General features: G+C 41.0%; 1 protein-coding gene across 9 annotated transcripts in view; it reads left to right on the top strand.

Annotated features, from left to right (window-relative positions):
- Positions 1–25,721, top strand: part of tcf7l2 (transcription factor 7 like 2) — a 92,190-nt gene that overhangs the window by 17,562 nt on the left and 48,907 nt on the right. For all 9 annotated transcript variants that reach the window (XR_010013839.1, XM_063003025.1, XM_063003019.1 and 6 more), the window contains exon 4: positions 13,705–13,806. Coding sequence is in view for 8 of the 9 variants with exons in the window: in XM_063003025.1 (XP_062859095.1) it covers positions 13,705–13,806 (102 nt within the window). In the remaining variant the exon portion in view is untranslated. The remainder of the gene's footprint in view (positions 1–13,704; positions 13,807–25,721) is intronic.

The following is a 25,721-nucleotide window of genomic DNA, read 5'->3' as shown; positions in this document are numbered from 1 at the left end:
TTCAATTGTATTCAGTCATAATTGTAAGTTGCTTTGTAGAAAAGCATCTGCTAAATGATGTAAATGTAAAATAGGATTTAGTATGGTAGTGTACAGTTCGGAATAAAATATTATTTTAATTAAAGCTGTTTCTATAGGGTCCACCCTCCAGAGACATATATTTGTTACATTTAAGCCAAACCCCTGTATGAATTTCTCAAAGTCTTATTCCTGGTCCCATTTCACACATAGCAAAACCCTGGCATTGTTACAGGGGAGTGTGGATTTTTTATATCTACTGTATATATGTAAACATTAGCATATGCAACTTGGCTGCATGTGTTCTTGCTTTGCATCAGGTTGGTAGTTTCATTAGTGCTGTGTCAAGTGAACAGTGTTCATTGCACAGCTAGCAAGACAGTAAGCCAGCAGTCCCGATCAGACCTGGCAGACAAATTGAAATCAGATCCAGCCATGTTTTTGGGCCTCCTCACTACTTCCCACTTTCTTTCTCTAATTTTTGGTCATTGCATCCCTTCAACAACAGGCCCTTTATATTTTCAGGTCTTCCCTCCTCGTTCCTGAGGCTGTGACTCTTGAAGAATCTGGTTCTGTGGTACAGACGTTGGCACGGCTTGGCTGTCTGACCCACGGCCACACGTGCACTGACCCACTAAAGATAATAATGTCTGTTGTAGATGGTGTGTGTGTGTGTGGTAAAGTATGTGCATTGGTACATTGTCTAAAAACACGAAGGATGGAAGATTAAATTGGCATCATTGGACAAGGTGAAGCGTAACCCTAACCTTTTACATTTCGCACTCCTCACAGGCATAAAAAGCTGCACAGGAAAAGCTGGGGCAGATCGATGTCAAGTTCAGGTGTGTCCTCCTTCCTGCCAGAGAGGAGCAGGGCCGAGGGGATGGAGTAGGAAGGGGAGTGGCGTTTTGGCATATGTTGGACGGAAGGGCTTGCTGTCAGCAGCTGGACCTTTTAATCCTATAGGCCTAGGGGGAAAGGGGGGGTGTGTCCCTGTATTTCAGTACATGTGTCCAGTAAAGGTTTGGCAACTCTGTTCCCATATTCAACACAGCTGAGACCATGGTATCTGCATCCATGTGTGTGTGTGTGTGTGTGTGTGTGCTTGTTTGTGTACAAGCCTGGTTCTGTTTATGCTCTGTATAAAGGATGCTGTTGCATTCACCCTTTTATTTTGTTTATCAGGTATTTATATAAAGTTCACGCAGCTTGAAACAAAAGAAAATGTAGATTTAATTCCATGTTGTTAATTTTTTTTAGATTATTTATCTTACTAACTTTAACCTCATAAACTCTATGGACTATACAGGTTCAAAATCAATCAAATACGTTTAAACTAGTAGATGTAATTCCACCCAAGCCGAATGTTACATTCACAGTGATTGTATTCACACAGTGACTGTGATTTATTTATTCGGGACAGGCAAAATTAGATAAATAAAACATTTGTCATACAGTTTAAAAAGCAGGTTAATTGGTAACAAGTGAGGGTATCTTTATGGGTTTAAAAGGAGGATCCACAAGCAAAGATGGCTTTAGAATGACAGAATTAGTTCAAAAAGGACATTTCACAATGCAAAATTTCAAATAATTTCGTCCACATAGGGCAAGGCTGAAAACCACTGCTGAATGTGTGTGACCTGAGCTCTCAGATGGAAAAATTGACGTTAGGTTCTCTTCTCGTGCCGAAGACAAAAAGAACCAATCCCGATCCTTATCAGTAAAATGTGCAAAATCCAACATCTGTCATGGCATCGGGGGGCACCAGCGCCCATGGCATTGCAAATGTATTAGTCTCCTATTGCAAATGCATGGTGCATCATGAAGATAACTGGACAACAGTGAACATGACCATTTGAGTTCTAACAGCACTATGGGTAAAATGCTAATTCATAGTGTAAAATCTGTTTTAACAGCACTCTATATATTAATAAGACAATGGGATCCATTGGTTCCTCTTAGTGTGAGAAGAGAGCATTGAGCTTAAGGAGTGTAGGTAGGGCTAAAAGAAGGGTGCACACATTTTCTACCCCCTCCAACAAAAGCCTTAGCTTACAGTCCTTAAAAAATGCTGAAGAGAGTGATTGCATCATGCTTGGCCTTCATTAGGGTGAAGCACACTATTTAGCCACATTCCATGCAAGCTTGCTCTCACTAGCTTACTCTCGCCTTCCCCATTCTCTCTTTCCCTCTCTCTCTCTATCCCTGGTGTAGACTTTTGCATATATCACGGCCTGGCAGGCTAAGAGCCTGGGACTTCCCCACGCCACACTCCAAGCCTTTGATCCTTTGCTTTGGAGGTAACATCAAAAGGAGAGGCATAGAAAGGCAGCTACTACTGTGAAGTTCACTGTTCGACTTGATGGCTTGGCTGAAGGCTTTTTTAAATACGTTTTCCCCCAGCTGACAAAAACACACAGTTTGTAGCAAAGGCTTGTTTTAGTACACGATAGCCTTCATAGAAGTCATCTGTTAAAAATAAAAACATCTCCAAACTCCAGTGGTTGGCTAATTGAGCTCGAGCTTTGTTAATCATGCGGAGGATGACGAGCAGCTGCTAAATTGCACTGCGTTGCATCAATGCTGCAACACTTGATGCTTGAAAAGGACAACAGTCTCTGGAAGCAGTTACACGCATGTTCAGATACATTCAGACGTCTTGTCCGGCTGTTAGAATTTATGAGGGGAAAAAATCATGCATCTTCCAGCTGGTGTGTATAGGACTCACGTTCTGGATACTGTTATGATCTGTAACAAAAGTCCATGACATGATCTCACATGACTCATCAGCATGACCTCTGCATGTCTGTAACATAATATACTGTAGTTTGTCTTACAATCTGAGATTGATTAACATAGATGTATTGTTGGTGTAATGACCATCATTTGTTGATGTTCAACCGATAACCGACATGTTTATAGCGCCCCATCATAGTAATTGATGTAAACAAGTACTTGTACCTCATTTAATAAACAACAGTGTAATGTTGTGGAAGTGGAAGTAATGTGAAACAATAACATGGATGTGATAAATGTACCCAGTTCAGTGTTCTGAATGTAGTAGAACATGCTCGTCAAATAATAAACATACAGTTGGTATTTTAAAGCTCTTACTGACATCATCACTGCAAGTACTATGTAATGACCAAAGTTTTACCTTCATACTGGGACATGATACTAACATTACACAGATCCATATGTGCAAAATATAACATCCAGTCACATCCAGACTTCATAATGATACTAAACAGCTTCTATTTGGCATCGGGTGATAAAACTCAACCAACCAACTATTTGGCATCGTAGTGTGTCATAGGTCTGTTGATTTAAGTAATATAAAAGCATTAAAACAGAGCTTTCTATCAATTCAGATTAAGTGTTAACTGTTGGAAATTACGGCACTGTGGCTCGGTGGGTGGCACTGTCACCTCACAGCAAGAAGGTCCTGAGTTTGATCCCCAGGCGGGGCTGTCCGGGTCCTTTCTGTGCGAAGTTTGTCTGTGTGGGTTTCCTCTGGGAGCTCCGCTTTCCTCCCACAGTCCAAAAACATGCAGTCAGGTTAACTGGAGACACTGAATTGCCCTATAAGTGAATGTGTGTGTGTGTGTGGGTGTGTGTGTGTGTGTGGGTGTGTGTGTGGGTGTGGGTGTGTGTGGGTGTGGGTGTGGGTGTGGGTGTGGGTGTGGGTGTGGGTGTGTGGGTGTGTCTGCTGTGCGTTGGACTGACGTCCCGTCCAGGGTGTTACTGTGTACCTTGCGCCCATTGAAAAGCTGGGATAGGCTCCAGCGACCCTAATTGGATAAGCGGATAAGAAAATGAATGAATGTTGGAAATAAATTTCAATGTTCATATGTAATGGCACTGACCATCCAAATATTACAACATTCTATTGGAAAAATGAGCATAAACCACACTTTTAATATAAATGTATGTACATTATACAATCATTATTGGATATTGACAGTTTACTTCATTGTTCAGGTAAACAGCATGCTCCAATGTCTTACATCAGAATAAGAATGTTGCCTGGTTAAAAATGTCTTACTGTGTAAACATGAAGGTCAGTTTTATGAGCAATTTAGCTGCTCCTTAAATGTAAACTACCAGGCTAAATATTATGTACAGATTAGTCCACATTCATTATAGTCATTTTATTCTGACAAAGGCCTGCAGTCCACACAGGTCTGTGATTTCTTAGCTGTCATAAATCTAGCTCTGGGATTAACTGGTGAGTTGAATCAGGTGTGTTTAAACATAGAAAACACCAAATTGTGTTGGACTCTGGCCCTTGTGCACCCCTGGCATAGTTTATCAGTGCTATTTGGCAACTAGGTTAAAGTAGTTCAATTAAAAGTGACATTATTCAAAAAGAAGTAGCTTTACTGCGTGTGAAGTAACTAAAACCTGGTTAGTAAGTGGCTCATAAGACCTGGAGTCTATTTATCTGATTGCTGACATGTAGAATAACTCAATGTCTAAATTATTTGCAAAATATGATATCTGCTGCAGTTATTATTATTTTTTATTTACATGCTATATCAGTGAAATAAACACATTAACTGTTTCAGTTTGACAGGCTTTCATTATTATTCATATTCTTAGATAAGACAAACACACATGGAACAATTCGCTATTTGCCTTGCAGCTGATTTAGATTGGGAAGTGGGCTAACTGCTTAAATAGCACTAAAGGCTGAATTGTTTAGACTTGACCTAACAGATAACCACAGTTGGCTAGCAGTTATCTACTAAGAATCTGGAGAAAAGCTACAATGTTTACTCTCATCACTACTCAGAAAGCTAGGATTCACAAAAGCAGCAGAACTGGGTAACAGAAAGTTGCTCAGATTATTATTATTCCTGTGTATGATGGTCACATTACCACAAACGTTACCTTTAATTTATTGCCCCCGGTCTGAAATTTAGGTTCAGTGTGTTCTTGTTTTGTAAACAATGCATTGACCAACAATTATCCAAAACATTTCATTTCTAGATTTAGATCTGTCTCTTTTCTCTCTCAGACAGTAATTTGCAGTGTGTGTGTGTGTGTGTGTGCGTGTGTGCGTGTGTGCATGTGTTTATGTGAGAGAGCACAAGTGAGCAAGTTGAGGAAAGAAAGCAATAAAGATTGCCTAGTAATTGGCTCGTGTGATGGTTCCTGTCACTGCTGTTTGTGGACGGACGTTGGTGGTAATTAACAGAGAGTGGGAGGAGAACCGAACAAGGCTGCCGAGGGGGCGGCAGGTCAAGGTCATTATTACTGCGGTTTATCTAAAGGGTGAAGGGTGCTGTTCGTGGGGTGCACAGCAGAAGTGGATCGGGTCACAAAAACACCCATGCTACTTCATCCACTGTAGTCACTTCCTCACCTTTGCTGGGTTGTACCGTCAGCCATGCTTACTCCATTCTAATAAGCTCTATTAAGCAGCACCTTATTTTTAAATAATTTATTGATGTGTTTTACATTAGCAGCTTGATGGTCTTCCTGTAGTAGGCAGGGGTTTTTATGAATGACTGATTCCACAGTTGGGCTTCTCCTGATGAATTATATATAATTTAAATCATAATCTGCCTTTCCTGCTAATATCATAACATTAACCAGCTCTATTGTTTATCACAGTAAGAAGTAGCTGATTAAAATCTAGATTATTTAATGTTTTCTCCTGTGTCTAGTTAAACAGATTGACTTGTTATTAAAATAAAGGATCATTAAAACCACAAGGCAAACAAGTTCCACAAAGAGTGATTGTCAGGTTTAACTCTCAGTTCACATGTTACAAATAACATGGTGCATTTCTGTTTTGTAATTTAATAATGCTGCTTTATCACTTCACTAAACATAATTAGATATTGTGATGAATAAATGATTCCTTTTGGCTGCTCCTGTTAGGGAGTCAATTGTCTACATGTTTGATTTGGCACACTCAATGTAAATGAGGGAATTACAATCTTTAGTGTTATTACTTTATAGCTTATGGGTCTACAAATGTATCAGTTGATTTAAGTGCTTTTTCTGCCTTAGTATTTCTTTATACCCAGTAATTAACTGCCTTTTGTTTACACGTGAACAAACACTGTATCCCAGGGAATTGCTGGTTAAAACCTGGGTGACAGACCTGTCAACAAACCATTTAGCTTTTCCTTATGTTCATGTGGAAGATCTGTGTTATTTTAAGTCAACATCAAAGGATTATATGAGAAAAGACATCAAATTTAACCCAGTATAAAACCAGCATTATAGATTAATGTCGGTTCAGATGCCAGTACTCCAGTGGATTCTTAATGTTGGTCTTATTACCCACACCAGTCTACAGTACAACAGTATACCCCAGTTAGAGTAATGGGATTGGATTCGGATCGTTTGATCCATATATAACATGTTTGATCTGTATAAGCCACCTGTCATAAAACTTTATTTACATTCTGTGCGGATGGTTTTTAATCTTGTGCATTGTAGAATGGTCTCATATTTTATTTATTTGGTTGGTTTGTTTTATTTTCATGCTTCTCTCTTTAGGGGTTTCTGTGTGAATGTGTCCACGCTCTTGTCCTGAAACCATTCTGAATTTTAAGATTCCTGATAATAGGCTTCTGCTTTACTGAAAGGCCAGACCTTATGAATATGGAGCTTAAAGAGCTGCAAGGTGTGTGGGTGTTTTTCTGTGTTTTTGATGCTCGTTTGAAGGCTGCTTTTGCTGCTGGAGGAGAGAGCTGTCTTAATTTTGAACTCGGGAGTGTTCACTAGTGTGATAATTACCCCCTCATGGTGGCCAGGGGTGACCCACCTCCCTACAGAATTACAGTGTTTAATGTGCGTGTTTGTGTGAACGCTTCAAAGTCCAAACCCCACGCTGGCTCCGTTCTAGCTTCTCTCAGGCACACCTAGCAGTGAGGTTGAAGTCGGGTCCAAGTGCACGTAGCTGTTAAGTAGGTCAGTGTGTATGAGATTCCACAGGCTAGAATAAGAACCCTCTCAGTGTGGGGTGTAAGAGTTATTTGTGTTATAATACTGTGGACTTTAGATGCCCGTGTGCCCATGCCGGATCTCTGGCAGTGAACACTATGACCCCCCAGTTCTATTTATAGAGCTTTAAGTAATCTAATCAGAGTCACACATTAAAACGGATGTTTTGGAGGCTGGGTAAAGCTTTGGTCTCACCAAAAACTTGCCAGTTGTTTCAGGTTTGCAAGGTGTCCTGCTTAAGGCTTGGGCTGTGAGGTTTTAGCTAGAAATTGAATCTGCAATTTATTTTTTAATCAAATCATGTACTGCATACAGAAATGGTTTTATATATTAGGAGTTCCTATTTGCCAGCTTCTTCACATTGGTTTGAAGTAAGCTTAAAAAGCTTAAAAGTAACCCCTAAAAAATTTTATACATTAAAGTAAAAAACCTTTACACTCATTCATCTAATCAAGCTATGGATGGATGGATGACTAATCATATTGCTGCATCGCCAAAGAAGTCCTGGAATTTTACTGGGTTGCCAGTACTGGTGATATCATCTCTACATGCAGTTCTCAAAAGTAATTTACCAGGTTGAACCCAGTGACACGCTCTTCTGCTTTACTAAGTAATTCATATGAGTTTTGCTCAAATATGACTCCAATAAAGAAACGTATCATTTATTTAAACAGTGAGCTGCTTTTTCAGAATTACTCAAATCTCCAGATTTTTTTCTGCTTGCCTTCATAGGTAAATTAAGGCCCCTATTTGTGTTTGAATCAGCTAAAAGTGTAAATTCTAGTGTTTTCCAGGAATGGTACAAAGTCTCCACCTGGTAAACTGCCAGGTCAGCCTGCCTGAGCTTTCCCTGTACCTGCCTGATACTGGTAAAGAGTTGGTATGAATGGGTTTTTGGAAGAACAATCAATGCAAATATTGTATGAAATGATATTCTGGCTGGCTGGACTTTGATATCTTATTCATCACCTTGATGTCTGTGTGTGTTTTATAGTCTCATCACATGACAGCCTGGTGTTCTTTAGCTTTGCTTAGCTCTGCTGCTTCCAGCACCCCTCACTAAGAGCACAGATAAATAGTCTTGCCCAATGCTTTCTGAAAGTTTTATGTGACTCAGCTACTGTTTGACTAGCGCCTGAGCCCACACCTGCTAGACAAATAGAGCATGAGTGTCTGAGACTCAGCTTCGCATAAACACAGCCTTGATAAGAAGAGTTTGGGTGCAGCCCAGAGAAAAAGCCCAGCGTGTGATTATATAACAATGTATTTCTTCTAAATATATACCCTATTTTACTTGATCCGTCACTCTGTTAGGTCTGTCCTTTAGAGGAAATGCATTAAAAATCTACACAGCATGTTTTAATAAGCTGCCTTTTGAATAGTCTGTAGGATTTGTTTAGAGGAACAGAGGAGTAAGTTGTTAGAAGGAGTTTGGTAAGGAGAGAACGAGGGAGGTGAGAGGTAAGAGGATGGAGGAGAGAGGAGAATGAGATGAGGTCTCAGGCCCCGTGCTGTCAGAGGGCTGAGAAGCCCCCAGCGGTACTGGCTTTGGAGTAAATGCAGGCCCTGCGGAGCCTCTTCTGCCCCGGGGCATAGAAACCCCAGGAACCTGCCCACATTCTACCCTTATTTTCCTGCTTGCAAATCGCCTTAGGCTGTCTGAGCTAGTGGGATGTTATTTTCTCTTTTTTCGTTATTTACTCATAAAATGTGTATTAGAAGAACTAAGCAAGTTTGAAGAGCCCTCATGTAGACTAAGTTTCAGTTTCATGTAGTGTGAGTGGAATCGTCTTCCACGACCTAGCCTCTTTTCCTATGCTTTGCCTCTCATGCTCTTCTGTTCATGTAAAATAAAGAGCATTTGAATGTCTGCCACACATACATGAACTCTTAAAACTTTTACCCTACACGTCTCTCTTAAAGACAAAAAAAAACAAAATAAGGGGCAGACGGTTTGCTCTTGTTTACTTCTTTATAGGCTGGTTTACTATTTTGTACCCCTGACAATCCAAAAATTGCTGCTTTGGAAACTGTTGGACTGTTTTCCTATGAGCATGTGCTTCTGCACCTGCAAACAAGACAATTAGAAAAAGGGCTTCACTTAAGGAGACGTTGTGCATGAGAACAGTGGCTCTTGTATCTTCTGCTGACCCAGTATGAGCTCCTCTGGACCTCTTTATTTAAACTCTGCTCCAATCACCTCAGCTCCCCCTTTTTAACTAGGAGTCTCAAGTTTCGAGTGATCTTTTAAATGCCTTCTGGGTGGCACAGTGGCTTGGTGGGTAGCACGGTCACCTCACAGCAAGAAGATCCTTGGTTCGATTCCCTGTGTGAACATCTCTTTATGATGTATTTGATTTACATCATAAAAAGAACATTATGGACTGGTTGTCAAAAGGTATCAGCTTAACAACAAACTGGAATCTGTACCACAATCCTGTCTAACTGACAGCAAGTGTAGAACTTTGAAATGAACCCTCGCCTCACAGCAAGAAGGTCCTGGGTTCAATTTCTAGGTGGAGCCTTTTGGGTCGTTTCTGTGTGGAGATTTCACGTTCTCCCAGTGTCTGCCTGGGTTTCCTCTGGGAGCTCCGCTTTCCTCCCAAAGTCCAAAGACATGCAAGTGAGGTGAATTTTTCCATGACTGTGTTTTACATTAAAGACTTGAACTAAAAATCTTGTGTAACCAGAAACTAACTGTCCTGTCATGAATGTAACCAAAGTGTGTAAAACATGACATTAAAATCCTCATAAATAAATAAATAATTAATTAAATGCCTTCTGCACATCCTTACCTACAAAACAAGTGCTTTTTATTCCCTTTATCTACATAAACAGCATAGCAATCCTAGAATGCCTTCACTTCAGTGTGTGTGTGGGCCAGTGTCTGCACACGTGTAAAAAAATAAGTGTCTCTATGTTTAACCATGGATGCACCTGACCCCTGGGCACATATGTGCTGGGATGTGGAGGGAATACCCAGCTATCTTCTGTAAAACTGCACAGCCATACGCTGACAACCGCCCCAAGCTGTGCATCCCTCTGCCTCTTCATTTCTCTCTAATTCTCTTCCTGTTTCTCTGTCTGGTTGTCCTCGTTTGCATTGATTTCGTTGCTGGAATACTCTTTCCATTTTTTTGCCGGACTGTTAGGTGTAGCCCATTGAGTCTTTATGGCACATTAAGCATGTTATTTGTCTGGTTACGGATATGCATCTGCTGTGTATCCAAACAAAAGCGGATTACTGTGTCGTTTGCCTTGTATTTGCTAACCGTATCAGATGTAATGATGCAGATTGACTCACTATGCTGGTTGCTACAATTATGCAAGTAGCGTTAAAAGCTCCACACAAGGTCAAATTAGGGATTTTGGTGACTTTAGGTCTAGTTTGTCTAAATTTGACCAGCATTGACAGTTTAATGCCTCGACAGCATTGCACCTGACCCTCCAGTCCTTACCGTGCAGGTGGTGAGCTTCATAGCTTCATGTTGCCAGTTAAGTCTAACTGGGTGGCCAGACTCTCGTCTTGGAATACCACCCACAGATCTGGCTCCAGGGGTGGGTCCTGGTTACCCGATCTTACCTGTACGTTACCTTACGTTATAGGGGGTCTAAGGAACTGCTTTTTACCTGACCCTTCATGTCAGATTTGTTTACTTTGCTGTTAAACCCTCAACACTGAGTCTTTTTTATCACAACAAGGTTTTGATTTAACAGCTATTAAGTAAAAAGTAAACATAATCACAAAAAACAAACCTTCCTTTCTAAAGTTTGGTCAAATGTCAGATTTTGTTTTAGATGCAAATGCTCCAATGACCAGAACCTTTGCAAAGCATAGCTTTACTTCAATATAAAGTTCTGTATAATAATAAGCTATAATGCAGTTTGTTTTTTCTTCTAAGTTTAAAATTTTGATACTTAAAAACATTGTTTGCCAGTGGACTTGTTACACAAATGCTGGTATATGTTAAAAATAAGCTAATATGTTATGTAAATGATATGTAAATGTAAATGTGAACCGATGACAAGCAAAAAATGTTACGACAAATTTTGCATTGCACATTTGAAAACTTGGACATGACACAACCAACTATTTTACTAACTTATTGTTGCCATTGCGCTCCGCTTTTCTCGTACTTGTTTGCCTTTTCTCTCTGGGAACTCTCTGGGCAATAGAGGGGAGAGTTCATCCCTCTGGGGAGGATTTAGAAGACTCCCTTGTCTTTCACTTCATCAGAGACAATTGAGTCATTCAGGCCTATTGTGTTCGTTCAGAGGCAGGAGAGAGGAGGCGAGATGGGCTTGGAGGCCTGGTACAGACTGTGGGGGGAGTAACGGGGGAGTCCCTGCTGGCGTGGTAGGAACGGAGTACCCACTCTGGCCAGATATCACATACGCAAACTCCGGGGTGGGGGAAGGGGTTCCATGTAGCCAGCAACTCTGGTGCAATTTGTCACATCGGAATGCCACTTGAGTTACCCAGGGAGCCTACAATAGGGAAGTTTGTGGGAGGAGGAGAGGCAGCAGGCAGAGGTCAGAGGTTGCGTCCTCGTCTACCCCAGTCAGTCCAGGCTTCCGTCAGCGGGCTGGAGAGAGTTGATGGAGCTTTGGCACGGCTGCTTTTTTTGGCATGTAAAACCTGTGCCAGGGATTAAGAAGAGGGAACATTTGCAGTAGTTTCTGAAGTGGGTACGCCTGGCGAGCATGCGCCCACAGCTCTCTGCGGACACGCTTAGCGAGGTGTCTCCTTTTAACCCCTTAATCCACTCTTCTATTCTGGAACCTGGAGTGTTTTTTAAATTTGCTAAACCAGCAGCCAACAAGTATGCAAGCAAAAGCATAAGCAAATTGGGATGCAGCCGAACCGCACTACGAGGGCAGAAGAAATGAACACTGGAGCTAAGGTCAGGGTAGGAGTCAGTAAGTCTCTGCACTATCAACCACAGCACTGCCCCTGCAGTAAACCTGCTGCCAATTACCTCTGAGTCAGAAGGGTTCTTGAGAAAAGTCACACTCGCTCTCATGCAAGTCAGACTCACCAGTGCACTGGTCCAACATAAAGTTCATACCCAGATACCTACAGCCAGCAGCAGAAACCAATAAAACAAGCAGAATGCCAAACCTGAAGTTTACTTCCCATTTTTAATGCTTAATCTTTCATTTTTTTTATGATAAGCTCTAAATCGCTTCTATTTAAAGGCAAAATTTCAAAATTGCTGTTAAGTTTAGACAGTATTGTCCAGAACAAAGAAGGAGTAACATAATTAGTTGGATTTGGCTAGGGATGAGGAAGGAATAATGCATTTTATTTTTGTTTGTAGCCAAGCAAAGTTTCTAGCTTAAATTCAAGCATAGTAGTTGATGTCCCGATTGCAACCAACAAGGCCAACCGACTTGTCAGAAGTTTCCTTTAGGAATTCGAGTAGTATAGCACTGCATACATAATAAATAACAGTGATTCGTTTTCATGTCAAGTTACCTCTACATCCATTTTCACGTGTTGAGCTCTAGGCAGCATACTGTATTGGCCATGGTCCCAAAGTTAAGATATACCAGTAGCTTCTGGCTAAGGTGTGCTTAACTATTCTCATACCCATATATTCCCAACACCTCCTATCCTCACCTTTAATTTTTTGTAATTTGTTAACCTTTTATTTCCTCTCTAAATTCATTTCCTATTTACCTTTCTTTTGTATCTAACTGCCTCGATTGTGTTGAACCTCATTTGCTAATCAAACATTTGCTAAGTGTATATGCAAAGCCGTCGAGCTCTCCTCTTAGGTTTTTAAAATAGTTAAATCATTATTTGAATTTACTATCGGGCATTGTACGAAGCAGCTGTTCTAAAAGGATCTGTTTTCCTCCTCCATGTACTTGCTGTTTGTGCCACTTACATTATCAGCAATCAAAAGTCAGTTAACCTTTGACCCGGGTAATTGAGGTAAAACAGAGGACAGGCTTACGGCCTGTGACTGTGACAATGGCAAAACTGAAACAAGGTCACACGCAGCCATGCTGAGGACTTGGAGTGTCTTTTTTATTAGTTCTGCAGGCCAGAGGTCCACAGGTTGAGGTCATTGGTTGTCTGAATGGTTTGCACTTTATAGGAAGAGCTGCAGTGTCAAGGTTGTAAAGTGTGTCAGGGAGAGCGGGGTGCACACACAGTCGTCACTATCAGCCTACATGGCAGGGTAGGGTTCAGGGTGGACGTAGTCAGAGAAAAACAGGACAGCTGGAATGACACTTATTTATTGCAAATATTACTGAATGCTCTATATATACACACACACCCTGAGAAGTCTAGGTTAATAATTTACCTAAACGGTTGCCAAAATGACTCAGCTCTACGCCCTTTTATAGACACATTTAGAAAAGCAATATAATGCACCTGATATTCATGTGAACTTTGACTTGTGACACACAATTTGTTCTGTATGACCTGTAGATGAAAACTATCACTGATGTTCACACTGATCTATCAAAAGTTACAAACCCAAATGATTCCAGTCTCCATGGCACGTATAGAAAAATCCACCTCATGTCTTTATCAATTCTAGACGTTTCAACACAGTTCTTTTACTTCCTTTTTGCTTTCTAAACCATGGTGGTCATTTTAAGATAATATTACCCTTACGTTCCTCCTTCCTTCGTTTGCGTTCTGCATTGTTAACATGTTTTTTCTTTTTGTTTTTCTTCTCCATTTTGTTTCTTTCCACCATTCAGTATCTACAGATGAAATGGCCACTGCTAGATGTTCAAGCAGGAAGTCTTCAAAGTAGACAAGCACTTAAAGATGCCAGGTCCCCCTCTCCGGCACACATTGTTGTAAGTAAAGCCCATTGTTCACTACATTTTACACTGCTCTTTGTTTTATGACCGTTCCGCCTCTTCCTGTATTCTGTATTGTCCATCTCTTTGGGATGTCGCACTTCTGTCCCTGAGCAAACTTGGCGATTGAGTGCAAACTGCGGCTTTTGATGCAACAAGTATGAGAGCGCAGGGCTGTTTGCTTAACTGTTAGGTGGTAGTGTTGGTGTTGGCAGACTAGAATATTTCCCAGTGCAAATAATTAGTAGAAAGCAACATTATTTTTATACCCACTGTATTACATGGTGTTTTTTAATATGTGCATATACCAGTGTGTTTAGAATTCTCTTTAGCTGTTATTTGTTATCTGTTAAGCATTTAAAGATGTAGAGCAAATTTGATCATATTTTATAATACATTTCTACATATTCTAAATATGAATGCATGTATTAATAGGTCCTTACTTAAACATCTCTGTAGTGTTTTTGTAAGCAATATGACTGCAGATGCTTTTCTGATGAGCTGGCAGCTGACTGTTGACTCAGATTTAGATTACTGGTAATCAAATAAGCTATAAAAATGGGCAATTATCTTCATTAGGCACCATGTTTTTTGGACTCGATTTAATCTTGATTTGAATGACTCAGGCTGCTCTTTGAGCTACGCTGACTAAATTCTCCCACTGTTGTCTTATAAATACCTACCTTAATAACAAGCTGGCCAACTAGCTATGGTTTAGATTAAGACAGTGACATTAGGATAACTTTTTGTTCTTTACTACAGTACTTCACTCCTTAACTTTCCCCTTATTGCTGGTCTGTCCATAAGGAAGCTATAAAAACTTGCTTGGCTTGATATATTGGTTCACACCTCATGTTCTTAACAATAGCCTTGGTAACGTGTATTTATGTTTTGTAGTAGCGTAGAAACTTTTCCATTTTTTCTTCTAAGACCATAATTAGTAGGTTTCTAAGATGTTGAAATGTTTCTCTATCTAAATGTAAGCTAAACTGCCACACATATCTCTTGTTGCACAAAATGCCTTTGATAAAAGGTTCCATTTTAAATTGATATTAAGGTACATTTTTATTAGCCTGGTAAAACACTATTTGAGAATTTTGAGTGTACAGCACCTGTCGGTGGTGGAAAAGCTGGTATTAAATACACAGACGTGTATATAACAAATGATTAATAATAATGATTTCTATACAAAAGTGGCCACTTTTTCTCTTGGCATTCAACATAACCTTCTAACCCCTTCTTATACAAGTGTTATAATTAGTCACAGGCTAAATTTGTAGAAAAAACAGATGCACTGGTTTATTTTAGTCTTAAACAGCAGTGATGTGTGGTTTCTTAGATTGTTAGTAAACCCCAAACTTAACATTTTAGCGAAAAGTCACAAAATGGAAATACCTTCGTCTGTAGCCAAACTGCTTTTTCCACTTCAGAGCTGAACTAAGAGGCTTATTTGAATTCGTAGGCATCTGTTTTGCTTGCTCGTGTCATGACTGTAGGGTCAAGGGCAGGTAAGAAAAGAAGCAGCCAGTAAAATGTGTCCTCGTGTCTTGGCATAGGACCGATGCGTAGACCATTAGGATATACATTCTCATTACTGATTGGCTGAGAGCAGGATTGGGACATAATGATTTTACAAAAATATATGCATGGTGCATCTTCCAGACTTTACGTTATCTTGGCGAAACAGAGTTGAGAATGGCTTCTGGATGCACTGTGTTTATTCGAAGCAGGCACTTGTAGCGCAAAAAATTGGCAATAGTAATAAGCAGCGAATGAGTTCCAAGCTTTGTAAAGGCAGTGGGTTATTTCTGATGCATAGATGCTTTAGAAAGCTGCTGTCTTCTTTTTTAGGGGTGGAAGAGAGGAAATACAAACCCATTCCTCTCCATTACATGTAGGAGGTAGTTAAACTGAATTCTAGTGAAATACTTTGCTTAAATCTTCTAAATCTGTCTGGTAAGGTTGGTTAGCTGGAATACATGTTTTCTGTGATTTCTTTTTATCTTTATTTTGAAATCACACACCGGTTGCTACTGTACATGAGCAAATAGGATTACTTTAATGGGCTCAGCTTTCTCTTATTTTCTTTATTTTCCTTTCACCCCTGTTTTTTTTCTTGTTGCATCATGACGGTGGTGAACATTTTGCTTTCTTGCCTGAGACGGACAAACATGTTCAGACAGGAAATGCCAATCCAGTGTATATTTTTGTCTTTATGTAGACACAGCCTGCCTGCTTCCATGTGCGCTCCTCTTATCGCCTTGTTTCCGTAATATGTCGACAGTACAGAGTAGTTTCTTGCTGTCTAATCGAAATATCACCTGGCCACCTTGACCCATGGCTGCCAGGTTGGGCTGTCTGCCGGGGGCCGATAACAGGATGACGATAGGCGAAGCAGGCGGAAGATAAGGCCCAAGAGCCGAAGTTCAAGTGATCCACCAATCAGCTGGAGAGAAACAAAGTCAGAGAGGTACACAGATGCACACAACTGACAGAGAGAGTGAGAGAAAGAAAATGAGGGTTGATGTGGGGAAATAAGCGAAGTGAAGAAAATAATAGCTGAGAAAGAGCCGAGGGCTTGACCAATTGATGGCAAGGGCAGAACATGATGGTGGCAGAATGAAGTTCACACTTGAGCATTCTCTCTCTCTCTCTCTCTCTCTCTCTCTCTCTCTCTCTTTCTCAGCTGATATTCTATTGGCCTCTTTTCATTTTAACACTGAAAGACATTATCACAATGCATGAAGTGTATCCTGATAATGTTGCGTTAGACGTCATACCGCTGGCCCATACACGTTTTCTTCTTGTTTACTCATATACTTAGGAGTCCCATCAACACTGCCTCTTTATTTCCATCTGGGTTGCAATGGGACTGTACGATTTATGTCCTGATTCTGACCTCTCCACACACTCGTACACACTCATTCACAATGTTGTCAGTTCATTCTGGTGTAAGGGGAAAGTTTAGGAAGCAGGGAGAACTGGAATATTTCCCCACAGCTGTGACAGATCGGCCATTCGTTCCAGGCTCACTTTCCCGCGTTCTCGGTGTGCGTGTATGCACAGCTGTCCGCCGCTGCTGCTACGCTGCTGCTACGCTGCTGCTTGGAGGCATGCTGGGTTTTATTCATACTTCAGGAGCTGGGTTCATGGCTAAAATCAGCTTTGCTGTCTGATTGAAATATGCAGGCAGGTGCCATAGAGTGTAATTAGTGTGGATTGGTGGAGCTTTATGTTAAATTCGATTTACAGCATAAAGAGAACGTTACGAACTGGCTGTCAAAAAGTATCAACTTAGCAGCAAACTGGAATATGTACTACAATCCAGTCTAACTGACAGCAAGTGTAGAACTTTGAAATGAACCCTTACTGAGGTTTAAATTTGTACTTTCCTTCTCTTTAAGTCTCCTTAAGTGCAGAGTACTGTTCTACCCATGTAAATATTGTAATCTGCGCAGTCACTTTACACACACATATCTATAACCCATTTTACTTACTTTATTTGGGGGCGGCATGGTGGCTCAGTGGGTAGCACTGTCACCTCTCAGCAAGAAGGTCCTGGGTTTGATCCCCAAGTGGACCTTTCTGTGTGGAGTTTGCACGTTCTCCCCGTGTCTGTGTGGGTTTTTTCCGGGTGCTCCGGTTTCCTCTCACAGTCCAAAGACATGCAAGTGAGGTGAATTGGAGAATACAGTACAGAATTGTCCATGACTGTGTTTGATATTAAACTTGTGAACTAATGAACCTTTGTAACCAGTAACTACCTGTATTGAATGTCATGAATGTAACCAAAGTCACAATAAAGCATATTCTGAGCAAACGCCCCAAATACACCAAAGAGAGACAACAGCTATGCATACCTGAAACTTCAAACCTGAAACCCTCAACCAAGAAAACACAAGCGCAATCCTAAAGTTCCCGTCAGGAAGAAAAATAAAAACAAAAATATAGTTGGTCAAATAGAAACGAGGAAAAAATGGCTTTAACATAACACCGATCCTACCATAAATAACACAACCATGTGAAAAAATCAAATAATAGAATAGAATGCCTTTATTTGTCATATAAACATATACAGGTGTAGAGTACAATGAAATTCTTTTTTGGCATATCCCAGCTTGTTTGGAAGCTGGGGTCAGAGCGCAGGGTCAGCCATCGTACCATGCCCCTGGAGCAGAGAGGGTTAAGGGCCTTGCTCAAGGGCCCAACACTGGCTGCATGGCAGAGCTGGGATTTGAACTCTCAACCTTTCCGTTGATAGCCCAAAGCTCTACTCACTAGGCCACCACTGTCCCTTCATTTAAATATGTAAATATATATTATTTTAATTATTTTGCAATTCCAACTTCATATGTACTGGTTCATCCATTGTAAATATCCAAATGTAATGTAAAATACTTTTCTTTCATCTCGTTTGGAGAGTGTCACTAAATTTTATTACATGTAAGTATAATGACAATGAAGGTTTTTCTTACTTTTTCTTGTTTTTCTTCATTTAAAGTAAGAGAAGTAATCATTAGCCGGTTAATCATCGACATCTCTAGTGGTGATGTTGATTTGATGATGATAAATTGTTTAGGAATACCCATACTTTAAAAAGAGCAGTTTGCTGGTGTTTAAACATTTCCACTGAACGGCTGGATAAGTGATGCAGAAACAAATCAACACACAGTCCCAGTCTTGCACACACCGCATACACACCGTACACACAAGTCTCTTGCTCTTGGCCTTGTTAAAGCCGGACAATGTCTCTATTGTGTTCTGGGCTTTCACTGGCAGCAGGGGACGGCTGGAGTGTTAACTATTTCCCCACCAGGCTTTCCTACATTTAGTGTGTGTGTGTGTAAAACGCGGGAACACAGAAAGAAAAGGGGGGTGGTGGTGGTGGTGAGGGGGTGTTTGGGACAGAGGGAGACTTCTGTTTTGTGCCAGCTACAAGTGTATGGTAATTAGTACTGAGGAAGTAATGGAATGTGAGCAGTTTATACAGAGCGGACCTCCCACCTGAAACCCTGCCTTCTGCACCGCTGAATACTATGATTTTTTTTTTGTCTACCCGGAAAAACCTCGCTCGGGTTAACATGGACGATGGAGTCCTGGGTTTCTTTTACACCTCTTATATGAATAGTTAAATTTTTTGCATGAAAACCCTGTGCATCGCATCGTCCCCACCTCCCTGTGTGTTAGCCAGGGCAGACTGGACGGTGTAGCAGGATGGAGGATGGTGTGCGGACGCGAGTTTTGCTTGGTAATTTGCTCTCCTTTTTTGTTTGAATAGTAGTGCACCTGGACTAGATGGACAATAGCTGAGAGGGCCAAAGGCTTGCTGGGAAATCCCGGCCCCCTTGCTGATAATGAGCACCCCAGTGTCACGGACTTCAGATTCAACTCCAATGCATTCTCTCTCTTTAACACATGCACACACACTCTCTCTCTCTTTCTCTCGCTCTCTCTCTCTCTCTCTCTCTCGCTCTCTCTCTCTCTCTCTCTCTCTCTCTCTCTCTCTCTCTCTCTCTCTCTCTCTCTCTCTCTCTCTCTCTCTCTCAAATAGCTGGACTGTGTAAGTCTGCTCTCTCTTTTGATGGCATGCACACGATTGACATTTTGCCTGCAGCTTTTTCAAGGCCTTTCCTGTCCTAAACCGAGCATGTTGTTTAAAACTCACGGTCACTTGAAGTTCTTATCACTGTTCCATGCGAACAGGGCCAGAGGCTATGGTGTTCGGCCTCAGCCTGTATCTAACCTGTGACTGGTCAGTCTTGGTCCTGCAGCAAGCCCAACCTTCACCACTTACCTCCACTACTCACTCAAACATCTTTTACACCCCTGAATCTTTAATAATAATTTCTCAGACCATCTTCTTAAGCTGTTATGAGACTAGGCCAAGATTTTTTAACATGACATTTTAAACACTGTGATTGCTGAGCGTTTGATTCCAACCAGCAAGGCACTAGCAGGGTTTTGATTCAATGTTTAATGCATAGATAAGCACATTTAGACATTTAAAATGCAGCTAAGAACACTAAACTAACTCGTATTTGTTAAATAAACATTTCATCATCTAACATTTATCTTTAAAAGACACTGCCTATTTGTAAAAATGTGAACTTTATTCATTATAAATGGCCCCATCTGCTTATAAATGAAGTAAGCATTATTGGGAAAACATACTGATGGAAAGAACAGTACATGAAGTGCAGACACACAGACTTGTTTTCCTACTGTTGTGGATTACTAAGGACTAGCTGTCACAGCTTAAACAAACTAAAGATGATATTCTAAATCACACTTTCATTCTAAATAGTATGCTAAAATCATATAACCACTTGTTCCTGCACAACAGTACACAGATTGGAATGTTGTTGTCTTTGGTGAGAACCTGACAATAACCGTGGTTGATAATTTAGGGCTGTGAATAGATCTCATAAAAAATGTTTTAAAGATCAGCCAACGTGGATCAAATGTAACAATCTGCACTAAAGCTAAATAGTGATCATATGCTAGCTCAGTGACCTGGCAGAGAGCCGGTGAGGAAGGCATTAGTGCTCAGCGTGATTCCTTCACCACATAACATGATTCCTCCATTGACACTAACTCATTTAGTCATGCAGCAAGGGTACAGGGGAGTTTACAGCCTCTTAGACCAGAAATGCCAGTTTATGCGTCTATGCCTGGAGTAATTAATAGACATAGAGCCAAGTGTTGCCTCAGACGTATAAAACAGACTGGACATGGAGAGAAACAACAATGGCAGATGTTAGTGTTTAGACTTGGTCCTGGAAGAATGTGATTCACGTTCACAGGCCGGACAGATTCAAGCCTTTGTCAGTGTGCATTCAGTTGTATACTGTAGCAAGTTTGTTTGGAGGACTAAGTAAATAATAATAATAATAATAAGCGTTATAGAATGCACATCGAGAAGGCAGTATCTGGTGAACTAAAATGTGATGTGACTAGCATTTACCACAATCAACCCCACACACTTACAGTCTGTGAGGTGGAGTCTTGTTCATCTGTATATACCATCCGTATTTGCAAATCTGAGCATCAATATTTGCACACTTCACTATTGCACTATTTACACAAGCACAAACAATAATCTACATATTGTGCTTATCTGGTATACTTATATACTCTATTTTATCTATACTAATTCATTACCAAAATATTTCTGTGTATTTTAGTCATTCTTAGTCACTTTTCATCATGTACTTAGTAAATATACACCGATCAGCCATAACATTAAAACCACGTTCTTGTTTCTACATTCACTGTCCATTTTATCAGCTCCACTTACCATATAGAAGCACTTTGTAGTTGTACAATTACTGACTGTAGTCCATCTGTTTCTCTACATGCTTTTTTAACCTCTTTTTACTCTGTTCTTCACTGGTCAGGACCACTACAGAGCAGGTATTACTTAGGTGGTGGATCATTCTCAGCACTGCAGTGACACTGACATGGTGGTGGTGTGTTAGTGTGTGTTGTGCTGGTATGAGTGGATAAGACACAGCAGCGCTGCTGGAGTTTTTAAATACCGTGTCCACTCACTGTCCACTCTATTAGACACTCCTACCTGGTTGGTCCACCTTGTAGAACATTTAAGAACAGGGTGTAAGCAGGCTAAAAATGTATGTAGAGAAACAGATGGACTACAGTCAGTAATTGTAGAACTACAAAGTGCTCCTATATGGTAAGTGGAGCTGATAAAATGGACAAGGAGGTGGTTTTAATGTTATGGCTGATCAGTGTATATATATGTTTATATATATATACTGCACAATCAGCAATATTTGTTCACTACTTCTGTACTTATGTTTTCTTAATTTCACTTATCTGGTCACTCCTGCACTTTAATTGTAACATTTGTAAATAATATCTGTCTTGCGCTTCTGGTTAGATGCTACTGCATTTCATTGGTTCTGTACTTGTACTCTGCACAATGGCAATAAAGTTAAATCTAATCTAATCAACCCTGTTGCCGTGCTGTTGCAAAGTAGTGATAGTGAATTTCATTTTATTTTTGTCTGACCTAAAAAAACAGTTTTAATTTTAGGAAACCTGATCTCCAATATGTTGTACTAACGGCTTGTTTAGCTACGATTATCTAGCTACTTGTTTCTTGTCTTAAGACTGAAGACAAGAGGAAAAACATTACTTATTTTAAGAAACTTGGTGGGTGCTACCAACACTGATTCAGTTTGATGGTATTATTAACGTACATCACGGGCGGCACAGTGGCTTGGTTGATAGCACTGTTGCCTCACAGTAAAAAGGTCCTGGGTTCGATTCCCAGGTGGAGCGAAGAATCCGCCTCTTTGTGTGGAGTCGGCATGTTCTCCCTGTGTCTGCGTGGGTTTCCTCCGGGAGCTCCGGTTACCTCCCACAGTTAACAGACATTCAAGTGATATGAACTGGAGATCCAAAATTATCCATGACTGTATGTGATATTATATATTTGATGAACTGATGAATCCTGTGTAACCAGTAACTACCTGTCCTGTCATGAGTGTGAACAAAGTGTGTAAAACATGACATAAAATGCTAATAAATAAATAAATAATAAATAACGTACATCACTCTTGTAGACAGGTAGCACAGGTCGAAACCATCCATCTAAATGATGTTGATTTTAGTGACTTTAGTGTGTTTTTAAGCTGCATGATGTGCTGTGCGATCTGTTGCAGGACTCTTGAGTTGATCTGAACCGTACGTTCTCTGCAGGCATCCTCCTTGGGCCTCGTCATCTTCCGAACGTTATCTTAGCGAGTATTCTGCCAGCATACCGCATTTGTATGATGTCAATTATTTTGCTCTCATCTTCCGGAATGGTGCCGATTATTTCTTCTTTCTGCTTTCTCCTGAAGCAGCTGGCATGAAGAGGGTGCTTTTCAGTTCTGGCATCTGGGCTTGAACGTATGCCAGTTAGGAGGTGGAGTGGCTCGGGTTACGTGCATACATGTGCAGCGGCGCGTTTCGCGTGTTGAGGTTAAGAATGTTTGCAGGAGACGAGGCCACTGTCTGTCTGTCTGTCTGTCTGTCTGTCTCAGTGATCTATTAAGTGCGTCTGCATGTGAGAGTGACTGATTTGGCAGTCTTTGTCAGGCACAGACTGGCATGATTTGGAGCTGCTGTGTCTCGTTTACACCTTGACCTTTCTTGGCAGACTTAAATAGTTTGTGTGCTCAAAATAGGGGTGTATATTAAGAAGCTTTAGTCTACAAAAAGCGACCAAAGTGGGATGAAGTTGAGCTCATCTTCTTTTATTTATTTGTGTAAAGAGAGCTGTGGCATTGTTGTAGCGATTCAGAAGGACTAGCTCTTTTGATAGTCCGTCTGATCAAATGCTTATCGATTGCCGTGCTGTTCGTAGCTAATAATGGACCGCGTGCTCAGTGGCCTCAGATTTGTAGTGCTATTTTCTTCTTCTAGTTAAATAATTAGAGCTTTTTATTTTCTTCCTCAACCCATCCCCCTTCTGAGGTTTGTGTAAAATGTTGCTGCCAGAACTTGTTGGACAAGGTTGGGGAGGAGAGTCTGAGAGTGTGTTGGCTTTGTGGGTGTGTGTAGGTGTGTGTGTGTGTGAGAGAGAGAAAAAGCCTGTTTGTATGTTTAGCTTCATATGTCCACATTTTTTCAGTGTCGGTGTTCTTGTCTGTGCCTGTTTTGCATGTGTGTGTAATTATGTAAGAGAAAAACTTCAGCTGAATGACAAGTAAGTGCGTATAGCACGTGTGCAGAGTGAGTTTGGGGCAGCTTTTCAAGCTTGGCTGGACATGGTTTTCCCTTGGCTGCCACCTGGCCATGTAGAAAACACTCAGACACGACATGGGTCGTTTTAGTCAGTGTATTCACAAAAAGAAAATTATGAGCAGATAGCGAGAGAGTTCTGAAAATGTCTATTTTATTTATGCATTCTCCCATTTTCTCCCAAATTTAGCGTAGTCAATTTGTCTTCCGCTGCTGGGGGATCCCTGATGATTGCAGTCGAGGTGGGTATATTACTGCTCACGCCTCCTCCAAACCCACGTGCAGACCTTAGCGGAACACTTTATTACCCATGCACTCTGCACAGGCGCCTCTCTATCTGCCAGTCAGGGTCCTTACACCATGTTTTAAGACCTCACCCACATAGTCCGGTCATCCCGCCCTAGCAGAAACATGTCTGCTGCAGGCAATGCCAATTATGCCCGCTAGATTGCATCCAGCCGACCAGTGTCAGAATCTCGGCGCTGGTGTGCTAGTGGAATATCCCGCTGCGTCACCTGGGCGCCATGTCTTGGAATTCTTGAAATGGGAAGTAACTTCCTTGAGGATTTTCCTCAGTAAGCAGTACATAGTCACTCCTGTCCCTCCTTAAACACAAACAGTAAGAAATAAAACTTAGCAGAGTTTAGTGATTGAGTATTTCGAGTTAACCCAACCTGATGTGTACGTGGATGTTCTTTATACTGATGTACTACCAGAAATACTGGGATAATACCAGAAATACTAAAATAATAATAAAATAATAATAAAAAAAATTCAGTTGTAGCGGTTAAGGTACTGGACAAGTAATCCAAAGTTCGATGGTTTAAGCCCCACCACTGCCAGGTTGTTACTATTGGCCCCCTGAGCAAGGACCTTAACCCTTAATTTCTTACCCTTTATAGTAATGATGGCCATGCTGTCAATTTTGAGAATTAAATATTTTTTAGTTGCTGACATATTCCGCCGTCCAGTTTAGTCTCTCATCACATGACGGGCTACCAACTTTACAGGGCCAGGGCTAGCACATGCTTCCTCTGAGACATGTGAAGCCAAATATCACATATTTTCATAACTCATATATTTCAATAACTCATCATTGTTTTGATTTCTAAGGAAGCTGTAATAAAAGAGGCCGGTTACACTTTCTCCTGTCAGTCACAGGTGACAGTGACATAGTCAGCGTTCAAACCCGTGCTTTTCTATCAGCCATTGTTGCAAATATTCAGAGATTGTATATTTAAAATGCTGTATGAAATACACACATAATCCAGCATCTTATGGAGGCCAAATGGTCAATTAATCACGTTCAGTGTATGTGGTTCAATACAGCCACAAAATAAGCATCAACAAGTCAGTTAGTTTTACACACCCAGGAATATGAAATGATAAATTAATTAAGTGGTTACGTAGCAAGTCTTGGATTCATTTACACACTCATAAACTTTACTAATGGCAACACGGATTAACACATCAAAGCAACACGGCATTCCACTATACCGCTAAATGTCTGTGATTTGTTCCTTTCATGCACACACACACACACACACACACACACACACACACACACACACACACACACACACACACAGCTTGCAATGTTGAGAAGCTGGTACAGTATTAGCACTCCAGGCTGTTTCACAGAGAAACGTGTTTTGACAGAACTCCAGGTGTCTTATTGTCGGCCCGCGATGGTCGGACAGATTAACCAATTAGTGTCGGGCTGTGTGCTGACGAGGAGGGGCCAAGCTACTGGGCACTGTTATGAAAGAATAGAATAGGGAGAGAGGAAAGGAGGGCGGGAGGTTGGGAGGGAGGGATGGAGTGATGGAATGACATGGGGCTGAGTAGGCTGTTGGGGGGGGGTCATGTGGTCCGAGAGGGACTTTCGGTAAGATGATACGTGACCTCTTTTCACAGGCCTGTAATAGAGGAGCTTGGGAAAGTAGCAGAAAGAGTGAAGAGGAGGAAGAGGAAGGGACAAGATAAGGATGAAGAAAATGTTTTTTACCTTGAGTTTAGCACTGGACAGCTGTTTGCTGAGTCATCGACAAAGTTGTAGTGGATTCTGGCCGCAGAGGAGGATAATAGTCCTGGTTTAATTGTTGGTTGTTCAATGGTTAGTAATTCGGAGCTGTGACTTTTTAAAGTATTATTGTTATCAT

This window comes from Trichomycterus rosablanca, chromosome 10, assembly GCF_030014385.1.
Source record: "Trichomycterus rosablanca isolate fTriRos1 chromosome 10, fTriRos1.hap1, whole genome shotgun sequence".
Lineage (NCBI taxonomy): Eukaryota > Metazoa > Chordata > Actinopteri > Siluriformes > Trichomycteridae > Trichomycterus > Trichomycterus rosablanca.
Note: the sequence above shows the minus strand (reverse complement) of the source record. Positions and strands in the feature narration are given on the sequence as shown.